We start from the raw sequence: 15,364 nt of genomic DNA, 5'->3' as shown, positions 1-15,364 counted from the left end.
CCTTTGTTTGCATAAGCACTAAATTCACCATTTAAAAAAAAGAAGAAGAATTGTTTCTTTATTCATCTTCTTCACCTGCATCTCCCGGGGACCGAGAGAGAGAGGGAGAGAGAGAATGAAACCTGGAGATCAGTGCGTGCTCCGGGAGCCCTTACCTTGTTGACATGCTCGGCCATGGTGTGATAGTTGAGCCCAGCTTTGGACTTGAACTGCTTTTTGCAGTGTTGACATTTCAAGGCATCCTGCAGCTGAACAGATTAAAGGAGAGTCACCGCGCCGGCCATTCATTTCCCAGCGAGTGCATTCTGCCTCAACCCAACCGGGAACACCTGATGTAGGCCCCACAAGACGACATTTTGAAAGCTACTGAATGATGCTGGACCTGAACCAGAACCTTAGATCAGAACCCCAGCCCTGGGACCCAGTCTGAGCTGGCAGCTTTATCCTCCCTCTCCAATGCACCAAATGTGGATTTCTAATCCTCATGCCCCAAACTTTGGAGAAGTTTGATTTCAGGCCTGGATTTTCAACCCCCTAGACTTGGGTGCTCTTGGACCTGGGGTCTCAGTTCAGCTCATTAGAGGGATACAAAATGTAGATCTACTGGTCTCGTAGAGACCGCACTCTACAGACATCTGTAATCATGATGAGTCCTGGAATGTGATATACTCCCCTCTGCTACTGGACTGTCCAAAACTGAAGAACTATTTGAAAACGTCACCGAGATTTCATCAGCAGAATAGTTTCATGAGACTCTTTCTCTGCCATACGACCCCTGACTGCATTACATGTGGCCTGTTAAAAGATGCAATGAAAATGAGCTACTCTGCATTGCAACTGCTATCCCGCTGATGGACAAGCAGAATCTACAAAGCGATTACGCACATATTGACTTCCACTGAGGTGAATATCAAGATTTATCGACCCCAGAGACAAATACGCACCACAGTGAACCAAGAGACAGCAAGTCCAGATAGCCACCAAAACGAAAAGTCAATGCACGTCATTGTTCCAGTCGTTCACACAGCTGCCATTTAACTGTATAAAGTGTAGGGGGATTACCCTGTAGGAAAACACCAGCTCCGAAACCACCTCCCTTCCTGGCTACTGACATAGTGCCCAGGAGATCTCTGGCTGCCATATCAGGCCCTTGTGGCTACTGGAAATTGATTCAAGTCAGAGCAGGTCCAATCTACACTGGGGAGCAGGTGGGCCCACAGCTGGCTAGGATCGGGAGAGCAGAAAGCTGCCTTTGCACTCCCATCCTGAGCTGAGCTCCTCAGCCACAGCGGAGGATCTGGGTCTATAATTCCATCGCGGGAGATTTTCCTGACATCAGAAACCACGAAGAAGAGCCCTAGGTAAGGTCAAAACTTCCAGCAACAGAAGTTAGTCCAATAAAAGATATTGCCCACCCCCTCCACCTCGTCTCTAAAATATCCTGGGACCAACATGGCTCCAACACCACTGCAGACCATAAACCGCGGCTAAATCACGCCCAAATCGGCCAGATTCAATTCTGCCAGACGTGACGGGAGCGCCAGCTACGGGCTATCAGCGAGCACCACAGAACGGTGCCCCTCTGAACGGCCCGGCAGGCAGCAAGAGCTGATCTGCACAGCCACACGCCTGTTCACATGCGGAACAGCAAGTTTTACGGCCCTCACATGGATTCACACATCAAGCGGGCTGGCCGGTCTCATGCCCTTTACGGTACCCACGGGTCTAGGGAGACCTTCCCAAAGCACACTGTCAATGGAACAGAGAATGGATGAAATCCGGACGCCACCGAGAGTTTTGCAATTGACTTCAAGGGAGCCAGTGGTCGGAGCTGATCCCAGGTCATCTTTCTATTAGAATGGATTTTCTCTAACCCACCAGGAGCCTGATGAAGATGGAATCGGTTTGTCTGATGGATGCTGACGCAGAGGAGAGTCAGCTTTTCACGGTACCATTACTGACCGACAGCACTTAGACAGGCTTACTAAACACACCTAGTTGCCCCGAAGTCTGGCCTCAGTAGCATGCATACAATGGGTATCAATGCATATGCAGCAGCGAGGGCATTACACAACTGTAACTGAGGTGTGTCCAGACAATAAGAAAACCGCTTATGCAAAAATGTACTGGCCCAGTCTCTTAAAAACTTTTGGGGCACCTTTATGTGTGTAATTACTGCAACTGTGTGTCCAAACTGGGGATTTGCCTGGAAAAAATGCCGCAATTATCCAACGGGTGCACTCAAGGGCAGTACCCGCACACACAAATTAGGCACAAACGCTGTGTGTGCAGTCGCATGCCTAAACAGTTTGAAAAGCGGGCACCCATCTTATGTTTTAAACGGACAGCGAGTAAGTTGGTTTTTCAGAGACTGAAGTTTAACGGGCCATATTTTAATACAGAGATGCTCTCATCCACACCTCCACTTGCATTCATTATCCAGGGAACCACCTCCACCCCTTGACAATGCCTAAGGTCTCCTGTGCCGCAATATCGCACGTGGAAGAGTAGTAGTACAGAGGCACTGAGTGTGTGTTTGCCGTATTTTAAATACAATTTAAATCCAGACGGGGTGTTTTTCTGAGAGATGAGTGCGACCACAATCACAAGTTATTGGGCTCAGTGCACGAATGTCCCATAGTGAAACTCCTGGTGTTACGCAGGAGGTCAGGTTAGATGATCTCCATGGGCATGCCTGGCTTTAAAAATCTATTAATTTAGCAGCTGGAAATGAAGGCGGAGAAGCCAGCCTGAAGCGCCTAGTCAGCTCTCTGGAGATAACCGGTAGGTGTCCCACGGCTTGAGGTTTAGCGAGCACCAATATCAGTTAGAGAAGATTCATTAATTATTAATTAATAAACAAGAGCAAGGATGGCCCAGTGGTTAGGGCACCCACCTAAGACTTGAGAGCCCCAGGTTCAATTCCCTGCCTTTCCACAGACTTTGTGTGTGACCATGGGCAAGTCCCTGAGCTTTTCTGTGCCTCAGTTCCCCATCTGAACAATGGGGACAATAGCATCACCTTATCTCACAGGGGTATTGTGAGGATAAATCCATTACAAATTGTGATGCGCTCTGAGGTCTGCTGATGAAGAGTGCTCCGTAAGAGGTAGGTATTTGTTATTATTAATCATTTCACTCTAGGGTGTGCAAATCTCTTCCCCACCAGAATAAATTAGTTCAACTTGACCATTGCGAGCACCTACTTTTTGACAGACGTCCATGTGCTTTTTGAGCCCAACAATGGTTTTCCTGGTTATAACGCCACACGTAGGACAGGCAACTTCTCCTTTCTCATTGATCTCCCGCTGCCATTGGTCCTCTGGGTTTGCTAGAGGGGGGAAGAAAAGCAAAACAGGTAAAAAGGTTGGTGCTAGAGGGACAGCACTTTTTCCAGAGTAAAGCCCTTTCCAGGATTCATGAATAAGAGAAACATCAAGGTTTGAAAGGTTGGAAGCCGCTGAAGTTGTCAAATGCAACAAATCATTCATAGAAAAGCCCCCAAACTGCAGACCACATTTCCAAAATTACAGGGGCAAAAATGCAGTTGGGTGCCTAATTTGCACGTAAAATTATTGCAACGGCTTGGGCAAACGGAGCCATTTGCAGAGTAATTTAATTTGCATGCCCATTTTTGTGCACAATGGGGAAAAACATATATTTCCAATATCTGGTCTTGTTGGGAAGCTTCTGCACTTTGGTAATTCATGCACCAGGATGTCCCTGTTTCATGCATGGAGTCAGGCTGCTAGGCCATGTGATTGCAATGGGGTTTACAAACCCCATAACTAGCATAGGCAGAAGGGAGAGGAGACCAGGCTGACCACAGCTCAGCACAGTTGCAGATTTGCCGATCGTGGAGGCATGCACCCTCAGCTGGGACCAATAAGGAAAACAAGCCCAGCTATAAAGGAAGCAGAACAGAGGAAGATGGGGATGCCGAAAGGACTGAGATAGCTGAGGGGTAACAGCCCCATACCGAGCTGCCTCTAAGAACCTGAGAGAGACAAAGGAAGACTGCAAGCCCTGGAGTTTAAGAACTGACTGACTCATTTCAGGTTAAGTTGAGATGAACAGGGGGAGACCAGAATCATGTCCCCCAGATATGGACGGGCAACAGAGCTTGCGTATACACACCAGGTGTGATCATCATCAGAGCCTTTTAATGCTCTGCCAGGTATGGCTCAGACTGGGTTAAGTAGGTAGTTTATACACAGCGCCACCCAGTGGCTGAACAGTACAATACAGTTTAGCATTCCATTACATCTCCCCCTGTAAGTTCTACACGCCTACCATTTCCCACAGTTACATTATCATGCTACCTCTGTAGTTCAGTACAGATCAATCTGTTGCATGTTGCAGAATCATATTGGCTTTTTAATTACATGACCCAAAAATGTAACAACCTGTTCATCTGGCTGTCCATTGGTTGCAATGACCGGCTGTGGCTGGTTTGGAATCCTGGATTCTTCTTCTTCTTCTGCATCTGTCACCTGTAGTGTTGCTCTGTGCTGTTCTTTCTGAGGAGCAAACTGGAGACATCAACCGTTTCTTTGAGACGGCTGGCGTTGCCCATCCTTTTTCTACATCCAATTTGACATGAACATGGTCACCCGGTTCCAGATATGGCCATTCTCTGAGTGGTATCAGAGGGTAGAAGTTGTTCAGAAGCTCTTTTAGATTTTTTTACCTGATTTGGCTACTCTCTTCATGTCTGGCCACTTTGGAGATAGGGTTTTTTCCAAAGTTGGAAGAGAACTTTTGTGATGGTCTTTCTGTCAGGAGTTGTGCTGGACTATATCCAGTATCCGCTACTGGTGTCGATCTGTAACTCAGAAGAGCAAGAATGGATCTTCCTGCTGTAGGATTTTTCTGCCCGTCTGTACAGCTCTCTCACCTCTCCATTTGCTTGTGAGTAATGTGAGCTCCTAGTAATAGCATCAAAATCATGTGTTGTTTGGAATGACTTAAATTCTGCTGCAGTGAACTGTGGTCCACTGTCCGTCACTAGCTGTTCTGGAATACTGAAGTGAACAAAAGTGGTACTTCAGTTTCTCAATAACACTGTGACCTGTTATGTCTTTCAAGTACATTATTTCAGTATACCTGGAAACAGTCCACAAGCACCAGCTAATTATGTCCTCTGAATCTGCATAAATCTGCAGCTAATCTCTTCCCAGGTCTCTCAGGAAGTGGTGGCTGTACACTGTATGGCTCAGCATTGTCTCTTATGTTGATTTGAACTGGATCTCCTTTCAAAAGTTCAGTATCAACAAATCCTCTATAGAGTTCCGACTTCTACCTTTCTTACTAGGCCCATCATGGCTGCCGCCTTTCGGCTCAGAAGGTTGTTGGTCTTTGATCACACACACTCTGAATGCAAAGCTTTTGTCTTTGTAAATTATTTCTGTGATGAACTGCAGTTCAGAATCCTGGAGGGCTACTCAGAGCTGAGTCAGGTGACGTCAGCTCTGGCCTGGGACAGGCTGAAGGTGATTGTAAGTCCTTTCTGAGATGACTCCATCAGCTCCTGAGTCAATTTTAAAGTCAATGGTTCTGTCGTGAATATTCAATTTCACTTTCCAGGCAGGCTCCGTGTCATCACAAGTGATAGAGCCCAGAAACAATGCCTCTTGATTGTCTGTAATTTGAGTCAACTCCTTGACTGCTTTGGTGCAGCAAACAGCCACAAAATGTCCATATTTCGTGCATGCATTACACCTTGCGTCTCCGTCTGGCCATGCATCATCTCCTGGGATATCACTTTTCCCACACCTTGTGCATGTAGGCTGGAATTTGTCCCTCTTAGCCTGCGAGTTCTCTCATCTTCCTTCAGGAGTTGTATAATAATGACTTTTAACTCTCAAATGTCTATTCATAGCTTCTCAGCTGGTTTCAGGATTTTTGGGCTGCTCCTGCCTTTTGTTCTGTTGTTTCACTATTACTGACTGCTTTACTATCTGAATAGCTGTAGCTAAGTTTAAATCTCTTTTCAACTGTAGCTGCTGTGAAAGGTTTTTATCTGTTAACTCAATAACCAGTCTCTCTTTGATATTCTCATGTTTTGCATTCTCAAAATCACAGTTTTCAGTCAATGTATGCAGAGCTCTTCTAAAACATTCAACATTTCCCCTTGGTTCTTGAATTTTCTGGTGAACACATGTCGATGAGGTACAAAGTCTGCATCAAATATAGGCAGAACCCTTTCATGGACATCTTTGTGACTGTCTTCAGTAAAGTAAAAGGGTTTAAAAATATGCTCTACTTGCTTCCCCATAGCATAAATTAAAGAAGATACCTGGGTATCTCCAGTTTCTTTGCGGAGTTTGTTTGCAGTTCGAAATCTTGCAAATCACTGCTTCCAGTCTGTCCACTGGAAAGGCTTATCAAAGCTGAAGTTCTCTGGGGGGCACTGAAGAGTGGCATGTTGATGAGATCTTGCAACCTTTGTTGCTTTGTTCCTTCTGTCTCTGATCTTCGTTTACTCCTGATCCCATGTCATGTCCCTGTACCAGATATGGACTGGCTAGAGCTTGCTTATGATGATCACACCTGGTGTGTTTAAGATCCTTTAATGCTCTGCCAGGTATAGCTGAGGTTCATTTAAAGAAGGTATTTTACACACCATGCCACCTAGTGGGTGAACAGTATAATAGCGTTTAGCAGGCCATTAGTGGAAAGCTGGGACCACTAGACAGACGGCCCCTAGAGCGGCTGAGAGTGATCCTTCCTTCCCCCAGCTACTCATCTCCCCGAAGAGAAACTCAGAGAAGGAATGAAACATAAGCGTCGACGTCAGGCTTCCGAGCCGACTGTGTGCACGTAAGCTCTGTAACTGGTATCTCTGCCACCTGCACAAACCCAGGCAGCTGCTGTCTGCATGCCAAGTTTCCAGCGTGTGTTTATTTAAATGTGTGATATGAGATTTTTAAAAAACCTCACAGGAGAGCAGATTCTGATCGCAGACGGCTGTAAATCTGGAGTTCCCTCCGTTGACTCAGATAGGGTGACTCTGCTTTTACGCCGGGGGAGTGTGGTCAGCATGTGGCCCATTGAGTTTGTATATTTGAATGTCTCCGCATTGTGATGAGCTGAGAGAGCCACTTATTTGCATGTGCAATCAGTGAAAAGCACTGCAGCTGTGTTTATTCTGCACCTCCTGCATGCCTCTCGCTGTCAAGACTGCCAGCGAAAGCAAGTGCCGCCCGAGGAAGAACTCCGAAATGCAGGCTCCAGATAGAAAATGGTCGGGATCTTCATTCAGTTCGTGGTGGAAGAACTGTGCACAAAGTGCAGCCGACAGTCCAGACGCTGGTCCTACTGAAGTCAGTGGGAGTTTGGCTAGTGACTTCATGCATGAGGGGCAAGATTTGGGTCTATGTCATTTTCCATTGCTTATAGCGGGGGTAGGCAACCTATGGCACGTGTGCCGAAGGCGGCACGCAAGGTGATTTTCAGAGGCACTCTCACTGCCCGGGTCCTGGCTACCGGTCCGGGGGACTTTGCATTTTAATTTAATTTTAAATTAAGCTTCTTAAACATTTTAAAAACCTTATTTACTTTACATACAACAATAGTTTAGTTAGATATTATAGACTTATAGAAAGAGACCTTCTAAAAACATTAAAATGTATGACTGGCACATGAAACCTTAAATCAGAGTGAATAAATGAAGACTCGGCACAGCACTTCTGAAAGGTTGTCAACCCCTGGCTTACAGTGTTATTACTTGAAACCAGAGGGCAGAGTCTAGGCTGCCTTGGGGAAGTTTTGTGATGCTTTCCCTGCACAAAGCTGCCCTAATGCCATCTTCACTGGCCATTGGGCAATCTCTCCTGTGCAGCAGCATCATTGGGAGCTGCTGTAGTGGCTCCTATCCCACCCTCCCTCCCTATGGGTGGTGCAGGGGAAATGCCAAGAGAAAGGGGCTGTGGCAAGGACACCTCCAGGGCTGGCTCTGGCTTTTTTGCCGCCCCAAGCAAAAAAACAAACAAACAAAAAAAACCCTGCGGGGCGGCCGGCGCGTGGGTGCAGGGGGACTCACGGCGCTGCAGACGTGCCCCGGGCAGCAGGGGGGAGGGAAGAGAGAAGGGGGGTGGCAAGGGCTTCTGCTGTGCCGCCTGCCGGGAGGGCTCTGCGCCGCTCCGGTCAGCGGGGAGGGAAGGATGCGGGCTGCCCTGCTGGCTTGCTACAGACCTGGCACCAGCTGGGGCAGACAGAGGGCGCAGCCCGCTCCCAGCAGGGCACTCCCCTCCTCCGCGCCGGCCAAAGCGGTGGAGCAAAAAACAAAATAAAAGGGAATGCTGCCCCTTAGAATCTGCCGCCCCAAGCACGAGCTTGCTCGGCTGGTGCCTGGAGCCGGCCCTGGACACCTCACCCCGCTGCTGAATGGCCTGCTGCTAGGGGCCACGTGCAGCTGGGGTAACTCAGAGCAGCCTATTGGCTGCTCTAAATTGTCGTGGGGAACTGGAACAATGGAGACCAGCCCAGTATCATGAGGGTGAATCAGCAGCATAATCTTCTCAGCCACCCTCTCCTGAGCTCTGCTAAGCACTCGTCAGCCTCGGCTTGAGATCTGGGCCTCAATGTCACTAAGACCCCAAAGTCCACACTGAGAACTGAGTCTATCATGAATGGGAAGGTTAAAAAATAAGCTATTTCTGAGTGCTCCAAGCACCGAGACAAGTGTCGACACATTTTCTTAACCTCTAGTCATTCCTCACTCAGGCAAATTGACTTTGGTCTCTTATTATCCTAGCTCCATTGTCCAATCTGTTGCTTTGTTTTTCCTCCCTCACTCTTGGGAGGTTACCACCAAGTGACTCAGTTCTCAGCAGGCCAGGGAATCCTCACGCCTCACCTGAGGATAAATGCGCGACGGCCTCCCTTTTCACACCAGCTCCTGAAGGCTTCTTTTTCAGCTCATCCAGGCTGCTGGTCCCCTCCAGTTTCTTGGCTCGATGGGCCTTTGCCTTGTCCTCTGCTTTTGCCAGGCCTGTATTAAAAAACATAGCCTTAAAAATTTGCCATCATGAATCCTGGGACTTCATTAAACAGGCCGTGTTGTCAGACTGTGTGAAACTGCCTGGGAATAGGAGAGCAGAGAGCAGGGCTAGCGTAAGAGTGAGTGCCAGGCACACGTGGGAACTGAAAACCCTTGGGAGACCAGGCTGCTGCCACCTGCGCTGCTGAGTGAGCTGCCGTGTTGCCAAGTCTGACTGCAAAGGCAAACAAATTTGCTCCTGGTGGAAAAGAGATTAACAGGCAGAGTTATATACACACCGAGCCAACGGCACTCGGTCCAGCTTCCCCGCGTAATCATGCCTTTGTGTCCTTTCTCCCACCTCATCTTTGCATCTTGATCCATGCTCGGAACAAGCGATTCCTCGCTTTTCATTCTGGTCCCTCCAGACACACTTCTTATGTGATTCTTTTTGGACATAATCCACTGAGGAAAGGGGCCAGGATCGTGTCTTCCCCTACGTACTATATAGTGCCAGACAAGCAGCTGATGGACCAACACATAAATAGCAACAATAACAGCTCCATCTGACGCCCCTCTGCTCTGCACATGCAAAACCTCACACTGTACGGGCAGTTAACAGGCAGGTTACCCACCGGGGCGTGTGCAAGAAATGGAAGATACAGTTTTAAAGATCTGGCCAATAGGGGCAGATATGGGTTGCAACAAGACCTGTTTGCCCAGAATCACTTTTTGGTCCAACACCCGCAGCCTGGAATTTTAGAACACGAGTCCCAAGGGCCATGTGCATTTTTAGGCATCTGTTTCATGCTCTTTCTGCACATGCCCGCATGGGAGGAGTTACATGTGAAAACTGAGCATTTACAAGTGCAAATGCGTATTTGTGAGCACAGACGTCGGATTTGCTCAGGCAACGGCAGGAACCTCGTGTGCAAAAATGTTCCACGAACTACAGGCCCCAACTGGCTGTTCAGGGCACTAGGGATCCTGTAACCAGTTGCCAACATCTGAGATGGGGAAGGAGATGAGGATGCTGGAGCATACTCGGGGTGGAGCTGCAGATAGAATATTAAATCAAAGGCAGTATGATGCAGCCATACTTCCGGTGCGCCCCAGCCCTCCTTTTTTGGGTGGCAGGTCAGAGGAGATCATCTCAGTCATAAGCCATTCACAGGTGAAGTTTTAGGTCCCATCTTAGATACAGAGTCTAACCAATGCCTCTGTTGGAGGCTCTGCTAGGGGTGTCCTGGGTAATGAAGAGATCACAGATACCTGCCTTCACAGGAGCAGGTAGGAGGGGCAGTATTCTGGGAACACACCGGGGGAAGTGATAGGCTCTGGAATTGAAACAGGGCTGCCCCGTATGTTACCTTTCAATCCAAATGTCCCCGAGATGGATGGTTGCTCCCCGGTAAATTTCTTAGGAGTTTTCTGTTTCCTTCCTGACTCGAGAGAGAGAAAACAGAGATAAAAATTTGGTCAAATAACTGCACTGCAAGTGTGGATTTAAATACACACGGGGCAAAGGAACCTGGGTGAACTCTGGATCAGGAGGTGAGCAGTAAGGGACCCAACCTCACTTTACCCTCCCCCTCTCCAGGGCTTTACTGCCCTGAAATGAAGCAGCTATGGATGGGACCCTCAGCTAACACCCTCGTATAGCACTGGAGGTGCTGTCCTTTCCAGAGCCCAGGGCTGCTACCTAACCCTCGGATCCGAGAGGTTATTCCCTATCCTCATAAGGCAGATCTGACTGCTGAAGGCTGTTGAACAACCTGGCGTTGAGGGACTAACGGCTCCCCTATCCTCCTACGCGGTTTCTGCACGTACGGTCTCCTCAGGGCTTTGGGAGCGGAACTCCACAGAACCACTCTCCATCCCCAAGGCAGTCCCGACCCATGTCAGTCTCTCCCCTCCGACTGGCTGCTCTGTGTACGTGGCTTCCATTTCTGGCTGTGGCTGTGCTGTGCAGTTTCACTGTGTCCTGCTCCCTGGGGGCCAGGTGCACGAGTGTAAACGGAGAGCGAGGCCACTGCTTTCAGCGGAGTCAGCCTCCATCGCATTGCTGTGCCGGAGACCGGGAGTGACTCTACCCTTCGCCCTGGGACGCCACCCGCTCCAGCCTCCTGAACCAACGGAGCCCCGGGCTCTACTCTTACTGTGCTTCATCCTCTCTGGGTCCTCCTCCTGGAGGGAAGCCTGCGGGCCCCCTTGCTGTTTGGGATCCTTGCAGCTCGAAGACTTGGCCGACGGGGTAGCTGCTGCTACTGCCTCCGCTGCCGAGATCTGAAACACTTTGTTCTTCCTGCTCTGCACCAGGCACTCTCCATTCTCGGGGAGCTCCTGGGCCACAGTCTTCTCCACCTTTGCCTGTTTGGGATGGATGGTGGGGGAATCTGAACTCTCAGCAGCTCTAGGGCAAAGCATAGAGGGCTCATTTAAAGCGGAGTCAAGAAACCAACGCTGTTGACACCTCTTCCAACCCGCCGGCCAATCGGGATTGCACCCCAGGGGCCAGTGGGAAGGGAATTGGGAGTTTTCCCCTTCTCTCTTCCCAGCCTTCCCCAAAACACTGGCAAGCAGCTAAGCCACGTGCCGGTACCTTTTCTTGCCACTGGCCTTGCCAACAGCTTTCTGCACTTTGTTTTCTGCTTTGCTAGCTGGTACTGGCCTATCCAAGTGGTTCCAGAGCCTGTGCTTTTCCAGCTGGGTCTTGGATGTGAAGGCAGCTTCGCAGTAAGAGCAAGGGTAAGTCAGCTTCTCCGAGATCGCCCCCTGCAAGAGAGCAGAGAGGTGGGAGAGGGAAAGGACCAGCCCTTTCCCTGCAAGTGCAAGAACCTTCCTGCAAACTCACACTGCCAAGACTGGGAGGTAGAAGAATCCCTTTCCACAAGCGCCATCAGCAACACGCCACAGCAGGTGAGCTTTTCAAAAACACAAGGGCCGTAGGTACCTGATCCCCATCGACTTTCAATGGGAATTGGAGGGTTATTTCTCTTTGGTTCCATTGGAAATTCCAGCCGGCATTTTAAACTGGAGCCAGGGAGTGCTTTGGTGAGCTACACATACCCCGGTGCATCAAAAGGGGAATCTGGTCCTTCGTGGGGATGAAAACAGAATACCCTTTTTAAAATAAAAGCATAACAGAGATCCCAATACAATCAGCTGCCTAAACTGAAAGCGCAAATCCTGCATTTGCACATGCAAACAAGCACAGAGACGTGCAATTGCAAGGTTGCTAGAAAGTTGGCGTTTTGTGCACAATTTCACCTCATGTATACACTGGGAAGTGTCAAGAAATGCAGTATTACATCTGCCTCTTTATATGCAAAGGTCCCTCCTGGGAAATCCAAACCCTGTGCACTGCCTCCCCGACTCCTCCACTGTACATTCAAACAGGGCACCAGCGGGCTCTGGCCTATTCCCTATATTTGGGGGAATCTATTGCCCACCTCCATGAGCAGCAGAGGGCTGTAGCTCCTTGGCCCGGGGTGGGAGAAGGCAGCGCAGGCGTTGGGGAATGCATGCCAGGGCTCCGTGCCCCAGCACAGAGATGCATTGGGGGCGAGAGAGTGAATGCACATCACTGCAGATCCACCCACCATTCCTCACCATAGGCAGGCAGTGCAGCAGCCAAGGGGGTTTCTGCAGCCCTCAGGCTGGCGTACCAGCCACAGAGTGGCTTTCTTCCCTCGCACGTCCCCAGCACACAGTCCAGTCAGTTGGGCTAAGGGCTGCATACTGTCCTGGGCCCTCAATGAGCAGAGAGTTTCCTGTTGATTTGTACTTCGCTGGTACTAATGTAGCTTTGCACATGATCACGCAAAATTCCTCCACAATCTGACCTGAAGGGAACACGACAGCTGGCGAGGCTAATACATTTGACAATCCCATTTCAGGGAGTGGGTATTTCATGCTTCAAAATGTTCTCTGCCCACTCCCTGAGCTACCCAGGCCATGGCAGGTAAAGCAAACCTACCCCCTGTTCATTGCCCGCGCCACCTCTTCATAAACTACGGAACAGCAGCAGAGACTGAAACAAACAGCAACCCTCAGTGCCATGAAAGTGGGGCAGAAAATTGAGGGGAGATTGCTGATTACAGAAAGGTTTCTGCAAACACATCACGGCTCAGTTTTCGCTGCCTTCAAATCTCAACAAATTCATCTGTTTGGAGCCTGCCCAGAAATTCTGCACAATCCCAACTGCTCAGATAGAAATGAGGGGGAAAAAAAATTGTGTGGGGGGGGGGAGGAGCGTTGACTCAATTAAAAAAAAAGACAACACATTTCCTCCTCTAGCCTGTTTCGGGTTTTGAGCTGCACAGGGCAGGGATTGTGCCTCCCTCTGTTTGTAAAGAGCCTGGAACAAACTGGGCGCTACTGCCACATAAATAAATCAGTCTTTAACAATAACCCCCACCCACCATCTGCAAAGAACCATCTTCAAGATCACGTATCACACAGGTGCTATCCCCACTCGTATGTCTACCTTGCTGTGGTGACCTGGTTACATCTCACACACTGCTCCAGAAGTACATTCACCTTGCCCTCCACCACCCTCCCTCCTTGGGCGTCCATAGGGAACGTGGTTTTCTTTTTAGAGGGGAGGTCACATAATCCAGGTGAGCAATTTCCTTTTGTGGGCTGGTAGCTCAGCCTGGATTTCTGCACCATGCGCACAGATAGGCGTGTACCTGCACACGCACCCACAGATACTTGCACAAAAGACAACCGCAAACAAAATGAGCATCTTCCTGGATAGAGAAGAGCCTAATTAAATGAAGTTTTTGTTCCCTTTTTAAACAGCTGAGTCATTCAGACTAACCACAACCATATTTTCCCCCCAATAGTTCAAACGGTGGCTCCACTGGGGAGGTTTTGGATTTTTTAATGTTTTAAAAGGTCCAGCTCATTTCAATTGTCATGCTCCTGACATTCATTGCCAGCCTTGAGTGCAGGGGACTGGCCTAGGTGACCTGCTGAGGTCCCTTCCAGTCCTGCACTTCTATGATTGAAATGAACCAACCCAGGCATTTTGTGACTTTTCCATAGATTTTCAAGGAATATTCAAGACGTCAATATTCTGAGGAACAAGAGAGCTTTGTCTTCACTAGGAAAAGTGGTGGAGTGTAGGTCAGGCTTAGCCAACACGTACTAACTACACCTCACCTGAATGTGAGCTTTTTCCTAGGGTATATGGAAGGTCAGGGGGGCTGGAACAATTTGTATAGTGGGGGTGCCGAGAACCATTGAACCAAACTGTAAACCCTGCATATAATGGAAACCACTTCAAGCCCCCAGCCCCCCTCGTCCCAGCACCTATGTGTGTGATTTAACAGGTCAGTGGTAGCCCTGATTAGGTTTTAGCTCAAGCAGGTAAATCAGTCTAACGGTGTTACCTTGCACATACACTAGGAAAAAGGTTAAGTTCAGATCAGATTTAACTGCATAGGCCGCCCAGGTTCCCCGGGTGCGTACTCGCATTGCTAGCTCACGGTGCGGCCTGCCTCGCTGCACCCTCACTGATACTCTTAGCAAGCTAGCCAGAGCACTGCTAGTGCACGTGTTGTGAGGCTATGTCTACCCAGCATTTGGGAGCGAGCGGGTGCGGGGGTCAACAGACACGGCTCAGCGGGGCTTGCATTTGCGCTCTAACGATAGCTGTGCAGACAGGGCTCTGAAGTCGCAGCTCAGGCGAGAGTCCAGGCTCTGAAGCTCACCCTCGTCCCTACCTTCCGAGCCCGCGCTCCTGCCCAAAGCACAACTGCAAGTGCTGTCACGCTAGCATGAGCCCAAACTTGGGTGTTGTGCTGGTAGCGAAGGGGAACACTGAAAATTATACACACAAGAACTGATCATCAAAATGAAACACAAACCTCCATCCTCCTTACCCCTTGGCAGCGCTGATAATGGTACTTCAGGCCGTAAATACTGGGGAACTCCAGCCAGCAGCCTGAATTGGGGCACTTCACCCTGGAATGGGCCTTGAACTCATCTTTCCACTGGTTCATCAGGGGCAGCTGAGAGAGGGAGACATGGTGGCATACAGCTGAATAAACACCCTCCGGCATCCCGTGAACACAACACACGCTGGGGCGAACATTTCCGAAGGGCTGGGGTCGAGTGTGCAGGCCCAGCGTGTACTCAGAATGTGCCCCTGCAAAATGACCTACTTGTACCTGACACCACCTGCTTTCCACCCTCAGTCAGATACATGCACTCAGGTTCGCGTCAACTGGGGATGCAATCATGCACTCATACATTGCACCTGCTGCAAAAGGGAAGCAGCCCATCTCTCGCTGTGTTTCCCAGGTGACTAAAGTACATTCCAGCCCAGCCCAGTAAATCTCACCAAAAGTCGCCTCAGTGATTTAACCACCC

General features: G+C 49.3%; 1 protein-coding gene across 4 annotated transcripts in view; it reads right to left on the bottom strand.

Moving 5' to 3' along the window:
- The window catches only part of ZNF512B (zinc finger protein 512B), a 75,679-nt gene that overhangs the window by 40,376 nt on the left and 19,939 nt on the right, over positions 1-15,364 (bottom strand). For all 4 annotated transcript variants that reach the window (XM_039498574.1, XM_039498573.1, XM_039498576.1 and 1 more), the window contains exons 4-10: positions 14,875-15,003; positions 11,586-11,758; positions 11,143-11,396; positions 10,354-10,425; positions 8,861-8,995; positions 3,207-3,331; positions 156-248 (exon numbers count right to left, since the gene is read on the bottom strand). In XM_039498574.1, coding sequence (XP_039354508.1) covers positions 156-248; positions 3,207-3,331; positions 8,861-8,995; positions 10,354-10,425; positions 11,143-11,396; positions 11,586-11,758; positions 14,875-15,003 — 981 coding nt within the window. The remainder of the gene's footprint in view (positions 1-155; positions 249-3,206; positions 3,332-8,860; positions 8,996-10,353; positions 10,426-11,142; positions 11,397-11,585; positions 11,759-14,874; positions 15,004-15,364) is intronic.

The sequence above is a fragment of the Mauremys reevesii genome, linkage group 13 (assembly GCF_016161935.1).
Source record: "Mauremys reevesii isolate NIE-2019 linkage group 13, ASM1616193v1, whole genome shotgun sequence".
Taxonomy (NCBI): domain Eukaryota; kingdom Metazoa; phylum Chordata; order Testudines; family Geoemydidae; genus Mauremys; species Mauremys reevesii.
This window is presented reverse-complemented; position numbering and strand designations above follow the sequence as displayed.